The sequence below is a fragment of the Corythoichthys intestinalis genome, chromosome 17, assembly GCF_030265065.1.
Source record: "Corythoichthys intestinalis isolate RoL2023-P3 chromosome 17, ASM3026506v1, whole genome shotgun sequence".
NCBI lineage: Eukaryota > Metazoa > Chordata > Actinopteri > Syngnathiformes > Syngnathidae > Corythoichthys > Corythoichthys intestinalis.
In genome coordinates this window covers 6,384,412-6,400,470 of record NC_080411.1, presented here as the reverse complement: position 1 = coordinate 6,400,470, position 16,059 = coordinate 6,384,412, and the positions used below count along the sequence as shown (strand labels likewise).

The 16,059-nt window shown below is 38.9% G+C and overlaps 1 protein-coding gene across 1 annotated transcript in view; it reads left to right on the top strand.

The window, feature by feature from the left end:
* Window positions 1-13,170, top strand: part of scai (suppressor of cancer cell invasion) — a 35,135-nt gene extending 21,965 nt beyond the window's left edge. The window contains exons 15-17 of the mRNA XM_057819819.1: window positions 125-298; window positions 3,635-3,735; window positions 6,697-13,170. Coding sequence (XP_057675802.1) covers window positions 125-298; window positions 3,635-3,735; window positions 6,697-6,843 — 422 coding nt within the window. The 3' untranslated portion in view covers window positions 6,844-13,170. The remainder of the gene's footprint in view (window positions 1-124; window positions 299-3,634; window positions 3,736-6,696) is intronic.
* The last annotated feature ends 2,889 nt before the right edge of the window (window positions 13,171-16,059 follow it).

Here is a 16,059-nt window from a genome sequence, read left to right as displayed (position 1 = left end):
GGACTCCTTGAATTTTTTTGTTCCTGTGTGAAGAAATGCAAATCCTGCTGTCTCGGGATTTTTATTTTGCCAAATGTTATGAAGTAATTTATCATCCTAATTATTTAATTATTTGCCTGTTTAGATCAGTCTCAACGCGGGAGTCTCTTCACCCTGTTCCTCTACAGCCCGCTCTTGGCTTTCTTCTCTGTGTGTGGCTTAAGCAGCGTGAGACGAGAACTTTGGCACAGCGCTCAAGAATTTCTTCACAAAGTTGATCGTGACATTGGGCAAATGATAACACAATCGCCAACGATAGGTACTTCATCAATTCAATTACTGTAATTTTCGGACTATAAGCTGCTGCATTTTTCCCCTCATTTTAAATCATGCTGCTTATAGTCCCGTGCTGCTTATTTGTCGATTTATTTGGGTTAATAGGAAACACTTTCTTTGACAGCAGCGTCTTAAGACTGCCATTAGACCATCACAATTATGACATGACACTATCAAGGGCAATAATGAATGCTTATGACAGATGTCATTAACTAATTCACTCCCAGCCATTTTCACCGGTGCAACCCCCTTTGCTCCTGGCCGTTTTACTGGATTTTGACTGATTTTGCAAGGCCCGCAGATAATTCAGTTCTATTGCTATATAAACCACCAAAAGAAAGATTAGACTCTCGTCTTTCAGCAGGAAAAAAAAGTTAGTTCATATTCTAACAATTTATTTACACATAACTAACTGAGAGATGAAGCTGGTGTGTCCTTAACGGCCGAGTTAAACTTTTCCTTCATCGCCGCCTGTCTCATAAAGATGGATTTTTTAGTCGTTCCAGCACGGACTCAACGGCATCGTCGGCTGCACTGGTGGTCCCGGTCGTTCTGCTCAGTCGTCCAGCGCCTGGCATCCCGGGCATCCTCCTGGTTGTTTTGCTCGGTCGTCCGCCGCTTGGCAGCCTGGACGTCCATTCGGTCATCTCCCGCCAGCGCCCCGGCCGTGTGGCCGGCCGTTCCTTCCGTTGAATCGGGTTGGGGGTCTTACAAAATGCGCTACTGGCCAGTTATATTGCTTTAAAATGGATTTTCAGCTTTGTACTTTGGGGCTAAGTTGAATCAGAACCTAGAGATGTCTTGTTAAAAAACAACAACATAAAAGACGCATAAATACGTCTTTGGGACACTGAAACAATTAAAAATAGAACGTATTTATTACCAGTGCTGCGGTTTGCGGTTCAAAGCCGAATCGCCCTGTACGGTTCAATACGCCTTTATGAACCGTGCCTTTTCGGTTTTGCAATTAATTTATTGCGAACGCTTGTGGAATAAATTGGTCTGTGTGCGACGTGAAGCACAGCTGTGGAGAAATTCCCACCCCGCAAGTAAATGTCCGATCGCTGTCAAACACCTGTGTAATAGAAGCAGAGAAACGCCCTCTCTCGCTTACGAGCGAAGTGAAAGTGAAACAAGAAAGAAAACAAAACGCTATGGCGAGCGGAGGAGTGGCGAGACCGAATTTTGAAGAAGCACCGGCGTCTTTCAAATCTGCGGTGTGGCAACATTTCGGTTTCCCCGTGGACTACAATGCGGAAGGAGAGAAATATTGAATTTTTTTTTTTTTTTTAAAACAATTTGCAAGCATTGCTCAGCGCTTGTTACCAATGCTAATGGCAACACTTATAACATGACTCCGGCACCTCAGCCGGCATCACCCACAGATATCACTTTCTCAGAGCAGGACTACCCCGAAGAGGACACCAGTGAAAACACACGGCGGGCTTTGGTAATTTATTTGCAACGCCTGACCCACGTTACATTGTTCCTTCGCGGACATATTTCTCCAACAACGTAATCCCTGACATTTATGAAATGGCACGCAAAGCCATCGAAGATGATTTCGCTAAAGCACATAGTTTCGCCCTGACCACTTGATAGTTGGACGTCCCTTGCTACAGAGTGCTACTACCTAACTGTGACGGTCCACTATAATTCATACCTGTGAAGTTGTACTGTCTTGGCGTAATTTGTACAAGTGAGCACTGATTTTTAAATGTGTACGTTTTTCGTGCATTACGTTTTTTTTTTTTCCTCCGTTCGGATTTTGTCACCCTTTTCGGCAACGAGACAATGTGCGTTAATACGTTGGTTGAATGACGCCAGAGAAGTCAGAGACACGGAGAGGGAACAGTGTTTGTTGTGACGCTGTAGCAAACGCGATGCTAGGCTAGGCGGCTCCAATATTTCCTGACTGTAGCCGACATCCTACAATCTACGCCTAGATATCACATGCATATAGAACTACATGCGAAATGACAGACTCTGTAGCGTTACTAAACAGCCGCCATTTTAGAGCAGTAAACTTCTCAGAAAGGCTTTGTTGTAGTGAACCCTCCTAGCTAACCTAAGAAACTTTTTATCTAAAATACTCCTAAATTGGCAAAATCTTGACTTGAGTCTATCTTTAAAGGATGAAACAGTTTTAAAATTTTCACATGTCGAAAGTAGACAGAAGGGAACTAATGCAAAAACGGGAGCAATTTTATCAACTTTAACGGTTGATTCACAATATTAAATGACCTCCAAACATAGGAAAGGTTACTATGTTTTTGTTTTGTTTTTTGTTTTTTTAAAAATGAAAAAAAAAAAAAAAAAAACATGAACGGTAAACCAGTTACTTTGCCAAGTAACTTTTTTACTACTTTGTGTGTATTTCAGTAGTTAGTCACTACAGTAGCCAAAGAGCTAAGAGGCATTTTAACAGTCGAAAATTTTAACATTTTAAGTGTTTCACTTTCTTAAAAGCAAAATAAAGGCAGTTTAAAAAAAAATTTTTTTTTTAAACCAAGGTTCAAACCGAACCGTGGGCTAACTGAACCGTTGCACCTCTAGTATTTATACGTTTTCGGGAGCAAATGAGTTAAGTGTCATCCAGCAAATTATGTCACTAACTCCTATTTATGTCCAGCTCTGATCTTTTACATCCATTGAAAAGTGAGCTAATTTGCCGGATGACACAAAATTATATCTGTCATAAGCATTCATTAATCCTAATGGCAGTGTCGTGTCATAATTATGATGGTTTTATTACAGTCTTATGGCGACCTGTCAAATTAAGTGTTGCCAAATACCATAACTAGCAACCAATGAAACAACTGGAACAGTAACTGAAGAAATAATTAGCACAGAACATGATTTTTGATTGTTATGTAGCACTGCAATGCATGCTAGGAGGCATGTTGATTGACAACAGTGTTGACAGGATATGGAAGCAGAGGTTGACTGTCTCCCCTAAGGGAGCAGTGTTGGCCAAATGAAGCTTCTTGAAGCAATAAAGCTTTGCAGCCAATTTGTTCAAAGCTTCATGGTGGTTCATTTGGTCTTATGGCAGTCGTATGATGCCGCTGTCAAATAAAGTGTTACTGGTTAATATCGTTTGGTGTAAATATCCCATAAGGACAGCTGCGGCTTATAGACCAGTGCGGTTTAACTATGAGCAAATGCCGTTTTCGTGTCAAATTTGGTGGGTGGCGGCTTATAGTCAGGTGTGCCTTATAGTTCGAAAATTACGGTATTTGTCCACAAAGCCTCTTTTGTTAAGACAGCCCGTAATAACTCGATGTTAATGAATTTTTTTTCTTTGTATTCCCAACAGATCAAGCCTTTTTGCAATTCTTTGGTGATGAATTCCTTCGACTGCTGCTTATCCGCTTTGTGTTTTGCTCAGCTGCATTGAGGCTGCATAAAGTGTTTCGTGTAAGTCCTGATGTTAAACCACAATTTGTACCCAATGCTAGAGATGGACCGATATATCCACCAGCCGATATATTGGGTCAATGTTTGTAAATTTGTCGGATATCGGTATTGGACTTTTCTTTAATCCGACCGGCGGATATGACAAATTCAATTTAAAACTAGGGATTTGGATTGGGGATCTTGCCATTTTTTAGAGGGTCGGGTTTTTAATTAAAAGGAATAAATTTATGTTTTTCTGTTTCATGCTCGTATAGCCTCACTCTCCCTCCCGCTGCTGCTTTTCTTGGTCAGTGGTGCACTGCAAGTTTTGCTTGTTAAAGTTAACATTGATTGACAGGCGTTGAAGCTTTGATCTTGCCAGAGAAGCTTGGCGGCGCTACCTTCAAAGATGCCAAATGTGTCAATCATTGCTTAGCTTGTTAAAAAAATAGTGGTATGTGGCAACTCATTGTGTGTCTGTGCACGGCTTTTCTTAGCAATGAGTAGATTTGAGTGGACAGACTCAATAAAGCATTTAATTGGATGGGGCTTTGTAAGGCAAAGGCTGAGATAGTAAATGTAAATAGATAGAATGACGTTTCTTCGGCGCGCTGCCCAGCCCAAATCGTTTGATCGAATGCCACCGTTTGAATATTAAAATGACCGGAATTTTCATGCAACGCGGGGAATTTTGCCAACGACCCCCCCAAAAATTTCCGTTCGCCCGTAAATGCAGGTTTTATGAAAAAAAATAAAAAATTAACCAAAACCAAAACCAAAGCAGTTGAAGCCTGGGACCGTGTTGAAGCCTGGGACCGTGTGCTTTGGTCAGATGAGACCAAGATTGAGCTTTTTGGCAACAAAACACTCTAAGTGGGTCTGGCGAGCCACGAAAGATGCGCATGCTGAAAAGCACCTCATACCCACTGTGAAGTATGGGGGTGGGTCAGTGATGCTGTGGGGCTGTTTTGCTTCCAAAGGCCCTGGGAACCTTGTTGGATTTTTGTCTTTTTTTTCCATTAAGGTCCCATATTATTTGAATTAAAAAAAAAATATTAGAAGCTAAAAAACATATCTTAACCAGCGGTGCCCATAATTATGGAGGGCACTGTATGTTACTTTTTTTCTTTAATAGAACAAAAAGGACACAATGATAGGCAGAGGCGTACTTATAATTAGGGTTGTTCCGATCATGTTTTTTTGCTCCCGATCCGATCGTTTTAGTTTGAGTATCTGCCGATCCCGATATTTCCCGATCCGATTGCTTTTTTTTTGCTCCCGATTCAATTCCAATCATTCCCGATAATTTTTCCCGATCATATACATTTTGGCAATGCATTAAGAAAAAAATGAATAAAACTCAGACGAATATATACATTCAACATACAGTACATAAGTACTGTATTTGTTTATTATGACAATAAATCCTCAAGATGGCATTTACATTATTAACATTCTTTCTGTGAGAGGGATCCACGGATAGAAAGACTTGTAATTCTTTAAGGATAAATGTGACTTTGTATATTGTGACTAAATATTGCCATTTAGTGTATTTGTTGAGCTGCAGCCATTCAACCCAAATGCATGAATGGAAGTGCAACCATGACTGTGCGTAGGGTCTTCTCTGCGTTGGGAAAGAACATTGGGTGTTAGGAAAATGATCAATTACCACCTTTCTTCCCCACATTGCCTCCCACGTTAATTTTAATTGCTGAGAAAGGGAATGTAAGGCTTTAGCCAAATTAAAAAAAAGGCTCCAAAGGCTGTCATAATTCTCTCTACTCATTATACACTGCGTTTAGCTCTATATATTGGTATTCGTGCAGCGCATGCGTTAATTATTTAACGTGATTAATTCAGAAAAAATAATTACCGCCGTTAACGCAATAAATTTGATAGCCCTACTTTAAGCAAAACTACTCTGGATGAGTGTAAGACATTTTGTCTGTAACGTTATATACAATTAGAAAACGATTTAAATAAAAACTATGTATATATATAAAAAAAGGCAGGTCCGGTATTTTTTTGCCGACTCCGATATGTTGAAAATGACATGATCGGACCCGATCGCGACATATTTATTTATACTAGTGCTGCAAGGATTAATCGATTAACTCGAGTATTCGATTAGAAAAAAATATTCCAATTAAATTTTGCTGCCTCGAGTATTTGTTTAATTAAAGAGGGGTTGTAATGGTTAATTTTGAAAGTGTTTGCATTGAGTTTTATTGATTTGTGTGGCTACACTACCCTCTAGTCTGCCTCATTTCACATGGCTGAATCCAGCTGGTCCATGTTAAGACCAACATACGTAAGTTAAGTTTTTGTTTGAGCTAATGTTTTCCAATGCATTCGGAATATGGTTTACAGGTATATTTCACCATTTTCTGTTGGAATATGTGTCCGAACAATTTGCTAAGAGTATTGTAAAAAAAGAAGAAGAAAAAAAGTTAGCGTTTTATAGCATTTAAGCTAGCAGACTTTTGCTATGTAAGTTAGCCAATTGTTATTTTGTTGTACAAAAATCCATTTTTTATTTTAATTTTATAACGTTTGAGGCTAAGCTTGGGTATTTTAATTTTTCATGTCCCTTATCCGATTACTCGATTATTCGAACTAACTAGTTCATCGATTAATCTACTACTAAAATAATCGATAGCTGCAGCCCTAATTTATACTAGTAATTTTATAGACAAATGATTTTATTTACAGTGGCGGCAGAGAGTTTGGGGGGGCGCGGAACATTTACATCTTCCTTGGTGGGGCGTAACAGAAAATAATTGAGAACCACTGGTGTAGAGGAACATATTTCCTTCACACCCTTCTCACCTTTTTTAACCCCTGATCCATTTTCATACCTGACCTTTGCAGTAAATGCAGACACCATGTGAGCTATGGAACTAATGCCAGTATTAGTTTTGTCAACATGCTTTCCAGTGTGGTGATTTTCTCTCCTTGGCTATATGTATTTTGTGCTTGCAGGAGGCACAGAGCTTCCCTGAGTCATATCCTGAGCTCCCCAAACAAGACACGGTGGAGAACAGTATTCTTCAGAAGCATATTTTGAAGATGGCAACCCTACTGGATGTGCAGAACATGTTTTGGGATGATTCAGTGGAAGCCTACTGAGCTTTTGTTTTTTTTGTTTTTCACAGGACCAAATATCTTGTGTGGAAAAGTCTACACATACAGTATACACAAATGCCACAGCCCTTGTAGCATTTTATTCATTTTAAAAATCATTTATACAGTAAAAAGGGGTTTCAAATCATTTTTGTTTATCCAAATTCAATTCAATTCAACAATTTAAATTGAACTGACATGTGGTGCATTATTTTTCTACATTGCATGTCCTCTATTGGTTTGTAAGGAGTTAGAGCATATCCCGGCTGATTTTGGGCACCAGCCAATCACAGGGACCAATGAAGTCATCGGGTCTTAAACTTGGTGAAGGCACTGAACCAGCTTCCGTAATTGGAAAGACAAAATTGGTTTGTTCCTATTCAGAAACATAAGCACTAATTTTTTAATCAGTGAACATAATTGACTTTGCATTAGTTGCAATGTTTGAAAAGCTATATATATATATATTATATAAAAATCGAATTTTACATTTCAAAATAAAACCCCTCAATTTTTCGTTTAACTCAATGTAGAAAAGCTCAGAAATGCACATCTTCACTCACCTTGGTAAGTGCCACTCTAACCTCATTTTCTTAGCGAATTGTGTTCCTTTCCTTTTGTTTTTTTAAAGCTTGCCATCCTGTAAAAAAAATGAAACGCATACTACGCACTCGTGTATGGTGCTCTCTATGTCAGCTACAGCGGTGCAGTAGCTGTCTTATGTTGTCAATAAACAGTGTTCACTGAACGATGGTACGATATGAGTAGCGAAAATCTATTTTGTATAAATTTTTAAATTATGAATACAAAATATCAATAACGTGAGACTTCTTTGCACATTGTAAGCTTTTTCAGAAATTGAACATAATTAGGGCACGAAAGGTGTATTTGATCAAGTCAAAATGTGATCAACAACGCTGTCAATCATAGTCTTAATTTGACATGCTTACAAGACTTTTGGATATTTATTATTTGCAAAATTTGCAAAACATTATCTCCATTTCTTATTTATACATCCTGTGAATATTTAATCATAGACTTCATAATGTATTGACGGGACACAGGGCCGATAAATAGGATGCCTGCATTGTTGGCGAGGCAGTCAAAGTTGACCGAGTGGAATCACAGACAAATAGCATTTGCGTTGAAAATTCTTCTGAATAAATGCTTAAAGCCCTGAATTGTTAATAGATATGGACGTTAAACAGTCTCAAATCTTGGTTAAAAGCAAAAAACAAACAAACGTGCAATTAGCATGGATTATACGTAAATATGTCGAAGTACGATGTTAGTCCGGCTAGTAAATGTAGGTAGCAGCCGCCTTATGTAAACAGAGCTTTTCCGGTGAAAATTCTTGTGAATAAATGCTTAAACCTCCGAATTATTTATACATATGGATGTAAAACATTCTCGATTCTTGGTTAAAAGCAAAAAAAAAGTGCAGTTAGCATTTATTTGACGTAAATATGTCGAAGTATGATGCTAGTCCGGCTAGTAAATGTAGGTAGCGGCCGCCTTATGTAAACAGCTTTTCCGGTGAAAATTAATGTGAATAAATGCAGAAAATCCCCGAATTCTTTATGGATATGTACGTGAAACGGTCTCAATTCTTGGTTAAAAGCAAAAAAAAATGTGCAGTTAGCATTTATTTGGCGTAAATATGTCAAAGTAAAATGCTAGTCTGTTTTCCGGTGAAAATTCTTGTGAATAAAGGCTTAAATCCCTGAATTCTTTATAGATATGGACGTAAAACTGTCTTGAGTCTTGGTTAAAAGCAAAAAAAAGTGCAGTTAGCATTTATTTGACGTAAATATGTTGAAGTACAATGCTAGTCCGGCTAGTAAATGTAGGTAGCGGCCGCTTTATGTAAACAGCGCTTTTCTGGTGAAAATTCTCGTGAATTAATGCTGAAATCCACAAATTCTTTATGGATATGGACGTAAAACAGTCTCAATTCTTGGTTAAAAGCAAAATAAATGTGCAGTTAGCATTTATTTGACGTAAATATGTCGAAGTAAAATGCTAGTCTTTTAGTAAATGGAGCTAGCGGCCGCCTTATGTAAACAGAGCTTTTCCGGTGAAAATTCTTGTGAATAAATGCTGAAATCCCCGAATTCTTTGTAGATATGGACGTAAAACAGTCTTGATTCTTGGTTAAAAGCAAAAAAAATGTGCAGTAAGCATTTATTTGACGTAAATATGTCGAAGTACAATGCTAGTGTGTTAATGAATATAGTTAGGGCTGCCTTATGTAAACAAGAGGTTTTCCAGTGAAAATGTTTGTGAATAAATGCTTAAATCCCCAAATTCTTTGATATAGATATGGACGTAAAACAGTCTCGATTCTTAGTTAAAAGCAAAAAAAACAAAGTGCTGTTAGCATATTTTTTATGTAAATATTGCGAACTATGATGCCAATGCAGTAGCGGCTAATTTCTCCCATTGATTTTTTTCACAACGTTTCAAAATGCATGCGTTGTACGAAAAATATAATAATTACCTTGAATCCTCGAAGAAAGTACTCTTGAGACAATCCTTCCTGTTTGTATTGTTGTTTGGATTGCGTTAGATCGCTGCATGCTGTTTGCGAATAGCTCTTCTTGATTTGGGCGGCCCCCTACTTGAACGCGCGGCGCAGTGCATGCCCGATCTGACCAGTCAATACCACTTTGAAGTCTATGATTTTTTTTTTTTTAAAGATATGGCGCTCTAACAAGTTTTGGTTATTTATGTGTGATGAAAACGTTTGAGTTATATTTTGAACATGAAAAAAATTGTAATAACTGAAATGCACACACAAGGTTGATGGCATGTTTTGGACTGTGGCAGGAAAATCAGGTATAAATTGATACAATGTTATGTGGAATACCAGCACTAAAAAAAAAATCTTTCACAAGTTGGAAGCAAGAAGTAAACATGGCAACTAATTACTATGTGTCATGCAGTAAATTAGGAGAAACTATTTTTCATATTTACGCTATTCCTGCTGCATCTGTGTAAATATAATGTATAGAAATGTAATGTCAGAAGTGTCTAAATGTTATTTGTTCATTTTTAAAGAGCTGATTTGAAACTTTGCTTCAAATTTGTATAGCACACATTTGTGTTGTTGTGGGCGTTAAGGTTTGCCTACCATCCTAAATTCACGCTTTGGGATCACAAACATTAGATTCTACATATTTATTTGTATAGTGTTTTTGATGTTTAAAATTTCCGAACTTTTTCCACTAGGCAACAAAATATGAATACATTGAATTTTCCATTCCTTTTTTTTTTTGTCTTTGCTTTGCCACGAGTTGCCGTAGTTTAAAGAAGAATACAGTAAGGAGCAGAAGTATTTGCACCCCTTGTGATTTTTCAAGTTCACCCACTTAGAAAAAAATAGGTAGAGGTCTGAAATTTCAATCATAGATGTATTTCCACTTATACAGTGCTGGCCAAAAGTATTGGCACCCCTGCAATTCTGTCAGATAATGCTCAGTTTCTCTCAGAAAATGATTGCAATGGCATACCGCAAGCAACACGTCACTTCCGCTCATTAATATTCATGACATTAGCTACTGTTGCTAAGTAAGGACAGGCCACCGTTTGTCCCTAATAGGAAATGAATGGAAATCGTGTACGAAGGAGATGTTTACAGCGCTAAACCTACCAATTCTCTCCGAAAATGATGTGCCTGGTGCCAAATTGACTGGCAAAGATGTGGAAGAACATGAAAATGTTCAGTTAAAGAGATGGCTTGAGTGTCGAAGGCTGAAAAAGACGAAAAAAAACGAGCCGACCTAAGCATAGCTTTAGCTTTTTTATCGACGCGACTGACAATGACATTCTCCTGTTTCAACAAGCTATCCTTTACCATCAGCCCTGTCTTTCTTATATATCCTCTGGTTGTCCTACGTCTCTTACCGTTCTTGGGGGTAATTTAGTTAGCTTCGTGTAGCGATCGCAAATGCTACTCAGTGACAGCCAACGAACACTTTTAATTTTTTCATTGATAACACATCTTAATCCTATAATTTATTTACACTTCCCCCTTACTAAAGTTGTTTTTTTATATATATATAACAGAAACAGTAACAGTGGCAGTCAGATACCATTGTAATTCTTTTCAGATCATTAATTGTCAGACAGAAGCAGTACGGCACAACGTTACGCTAAAAAAATAAGTTAAAACTATAAAAATGGCTTACCTCTTTGTCCTCTGAAAGACCATGCCAACCCAACATAATGTTTACTGCAAATGAAACGTGAATGGATTCACCGAGCTGGTGTTTAAGTCCGCGCAAGTTGATTCGGTCTTCACATTTTTTCCTCCCGAGTTTTTGGTTCCGGAAACGTATGAAGAAAACATCCTTCATGTGTCGTAATGTCTAGAGTCGTTTCTACAAGTTCCAAAAAAAAGCAATGCGTGATCGGCATGTTCGTTTTTGAAAGATTACCGGAGAAAAGTAGCACTTTTTACGTTGGGTCTATGCGAGGCCGGGTCTATAATGTCCCACTTCGGCGTTACTTCCGCTTTACGATGCGACGTCACGGTCTAAAAATAGCCTGCGTGCGGTACGCTATTACAAATGCTTTGGTAGTAATATGTCCTTTTATTTTTGCTTGCAATGAAAAAACACAAAAGAAATTGGAACAAAAAATTAAATCATTATCATTTTACACAAAACTCCAAAAATGGGCCGGACAAAAGTATCGGCGTGCTCCTTCTCTAATTTGTGTAACTAAAAGCCCTTGTTACTTAACTGTGGCACATAACAGGTGGTGGCAATAACTAAATCACACTTGCAGCCAGTTAAAATGGATTAAAGTTGACTCAACCTCTGTCCGGTGTCCTTATGTGTACCACATTGAGCATGGAGAGAAGAAAGAAGACAAAACAACCAGTCTGAGGACTTCAGAAGCAAAATTCGTGAGGAAGCATGGGCAATCCCCAGGCTACAAGTCCATCTCCAAGCGACCTGAATGTTCCTGTGTTTACCGTGCGCAAATTCATCAATAAGTGTAAAGCCCATGGCACTGTGGCTAACATCCCTAGATGTGGATGGAAAAGAAAAATTGACGAGAAATTTCAACAAAAGATTGTGTGGATGGTGGATAAAGAACCTTGACTAACATCCAAACAAGTTCAAGCTGTCCTGCAGTCCGAGGGTTCAACAGTGTATCCGTCGGTGTCTGAATGAAAAGGGACTCTATGGTAAGGTACCCAAGAAGACCCCACTTCTGACATGAAAAAGCCAGGCTGGAGTTTGCCAAAACTTACCTGAGAAAGCTAAAAACGTTTTGGAAGAATGTTCTCTGGTCAGATGAGACAAAAGTAGAGCTTTTTGGGAAAAGGCATCAACATAGTTTACAGGGAAAAAAAACAAGGCCTTCAAAGAAAAGAACACAGTCCCCACAGTCAAAGATGGAGGAGGTCCCTAATGTTTTGGGGTTGCTTTGCTTCCTCTGGCACTGGACTGCTTGACCGTGTGCATGGCATTATGAAGTCTGAAGACAACCATCAAATTTTGCAGCACAATGTAGGGCCCAGTGGGAGAAAGCTGGGTCTCCCTCAGAGGTCATGGGTCTTCCAGCCGGATAATGACCCAAAACACACTTCAAAAAGCACTAGAAAATTGTTTGATAAAAAGCACTAGAGACTTCTAAAGTGGCCAGCAATGAGTCCATAGAACACCTGTGGAGAGATCTGAAAATGGCACCCTTCAAATCTCAGAGACCTGGAGCAGTTGGCCCAAGAAGAATGGTCTGAAATTCCAGCAGAGCATTGTAAGAAACTCATTGTGGATACCGGAAGCAGTTGTTCGCAGTTATTTAGTCTAAAGGTTGTGTTACCAAGTATTAGGCTGAGGGTGCCAATACTTTTGTCCAGCTCAGTTTTGGAGTTTTGTGTAAAACTATTGTAACTATTTTCATTGCAAGCAAAATGAATGAAGATATTCCTACCAAGGCATTTGTAATTGCAATCATTTTCTGGGAGAAATTGAGCAGTATCTGACAGAATTGCAAGGGTGCCAATACTATTGGCCAGCACTGTATTTTCTAAGTGGGTGAACTTGCAAAATCACAAGAAACACAGAACATTTTCTTTCATTAGAAAACACTGGACAACAATTTGTAAATTGTATGCTCTGTGATTTCTTATCACTGAAGTGGGAATTGAGAAATTAAGTTCCAACTTTGGAAAGAGTTTTACTGGTCATTTACAGTGTATCACAAAAGTGAGTACACCCCTCGCATTTCTGCAGATATTTAAGTACATCTTTTCATGGGACAACACTGACAAAATGACACTTTGACACAATGAAAAGTAGTCTGTCTGCAGCTTTTATAATTGAGTTCATTTATTTTCCCCTCAAAATATAGCCATTAATATCTAAACCCATGGCAACAAAATTGAGTACAACCCTTTTGAAAAAATGTACATCCCTAAATGTCCAAATTGAGTACTGCTTGTCATTTTCCCTCCAAAATGTCACGTGACTCGTTACAGGAGTACTCTTCTGAAGACGGTACACAAGAAAGCCCGCAAACAGTTTGCTTAAGACATGTCAACAAAGCACATGGATTACTGGAACCATGTCCTATGGTCTGATGAGACGGGTGGGCTTTCTTGTGTTCTGTCTTCAGAAGAGGCTTCCTCCTGGGGTGACAGCCATGCACACCAATTTGATGTAGAGTGCGGCGTATGGTCTGAGTATGGCTGACCCCCCCACCTCTTCAATCTCTGCAGCAATGCTTACAGCACTCCTGTAACGAGTCACATGACATTTTGGAGGGAAAATGACAAGCAGTACTCAATTTGGACGTTTACGGGTGTAGTTTCTAAGGGGTGTACTCACTTTTGTTGCCAGGAGTTTAGATATTAATGGCTATATTTTGAGTTCTTTGAGGGGAAAATAAATGAACTCTATTATTTAAGCTGCACACAGACTACTTTTCATTCTGTCAAAGTGTCATTTTGTCAGTGTTGACCCATGAAAAGATTCGGTGCCCTCCAAAATTATTTGATTTATAATAATTATGTGTTTTTTAGCTTCTAATATTTTCTTTTTCTAAATAATATGGGACCTTAATGGAAAAAAGAGAGAAAAATCCAACCTTCAATACAAGTGCATTTATTCAGTGGGGAAAAAATCCCACATAAAGAAATAATTATTTAACATCAAATAATGTGTGTCACAATTATTAGCACCCCTGGTGTTAATACTTTGTACAACCCCCTTTTGCCAACAAAACAACATCTGGGGACTGAGATGGCCATGGGAGGAGCTTGATTTTGTGTCTGGTGAACCATTTCTGTGTAGATTTGGCCAAATGTTTAGGGTCATTGTCTTGCTGAAAGACCCAGTGACGACCCATCTTCAGCTTTCGGGCAGAGGGCACCAGATTTTGATTTGAAATGTCCTGGTATTTCAAAGCATTCATGATGCCATGCACCCTAACAAGGTTCCCAGGGCCTTTGGAAGCGAAACAGCCCCACAGCATCACTGACCCACCCCCATACTTCACAGTGGGTATGAGGTGCTTTTCAGCATGCGCATCTTTCTTGGCACGCCAGACCCACTTGGAGTGTTTGTTGCCAAAAAGCTCAATCTTGGTCTCATCTGACCAAAGCACACGGTCCCAGTTGAAGCCCCAATACCGCTTGGCGAACTCCAGATGTTTGCGTTTATGATTGTGAGTGAGGAAAGGTTTTCTCCGTGCATGCCTCCCAAACAGCTTGTTGGCGTGTAGACAGCACCTCATACCCACTGTGAAGTATGGGGGTGGGTCAGTGATGCTGTGGGGCTGTTTCGCTTCTGTTGAGTTAATTATCGAGGGTTTATTGAATATTTGCTTGATTGATTGAATATTTGCTTGTGCTCATATATACCTAATACTTACATAATACATATTGCCATATTTTTTTAAATTTGATATAACCAGTAAATGATTATTGCTTGCTATACTAGGTATAATGTTTAAGTGTTACAAAGTGTTAAAAAGGGTCTGGGTGACAACTGCCTTGCTTCATTGCCGCAACATTGCGTAACTAGACCTTCTAGGACATCTTCAGCATCTTACGTCTGGACTTTCGTCTAGACTTTCGAGGACAATCTTCCAGTCGAGAACATCTTCCATGGCCGCAGCGTTACATAACTGAAGTGTCTGGGTCATTCTGACCACTTTACCTAAGTGTCCTTGCTTACACACGTGTATTTAGTAAGTTCACCTACATGCTCACACATAGCCAACCAAAATCACATGGGTGTCTCCAGCTTGCTTTCCCCCTCCCTTTAGGGCGGCACCCTTCTGTGTCAGGACAAACCCCTAATAAAAGAGAGAGCAAGGTTGTTGTTTTTTTTAGATCAATTTTGGTGACTATACAGCGTAATCTAGCATCTCTCTGTCTAGTCCCTCTTTGGTCTCCTTGGCCAAGAAAACTGAGTGGCTTCTCTCCTTATTTTTGGGTAATTTTACAAATGTCTACCTAAGGATCTATTATTGAACTTGACAGCCTCCAAAGACCCTGGGAACCTTGTTAGGGTGCATGGCATCATGAATGCTTTGAAATACCAGGACATTTTAAATCAAAATCTGTTGCCCTCTGCCCGAAAGCTGAAGATGGGTCGTCACTGGGTCTTTCAGCGAGACAATGACCCTAAACATATGGCCAAATCTACACAGAAATGGTTCACCAGACACAAAATCAAGCTTGTGAAACATTATAGGAGAAGATTAGGTGCTGTTTTGTTGGCAAAAGGGGGTTGTACAAAGTATTAACACCAGGGGTGCTAATAATTGTGACACACATTATTTGATGTCAAATAATTATTTCTTAACGTGGGATTTTTCCCCCACTGAATAAATGCACTTGTATTGAAGATTGGATTTTTCTCTTTTTTTTTTCCATTAAGGTCCCATATTATTTAGAAGGAAAAAAATTATTAGTAGCTAAAAAACACATAATTATTATGAATACAATAATTATGGAGGGCACTGTATACTTAAATATCTGCAGAAATGCGGGGGGATGTACTCACTTTTGTGATACACTGGAAGTTAACGCATTTTATATCCTGAGATGAAACGATCATGTTTTCTGTGATATGAATTTCTAAGATTATTAACAGCGAGACCATGAAAACGAATTTATTGAGCGTTTGTTCAATTTCATGTATTGAAAACAAATTTTTGTGTGTTACTGTGTTGTTTCAAAGCTTTTGGACTTTTGTGCAG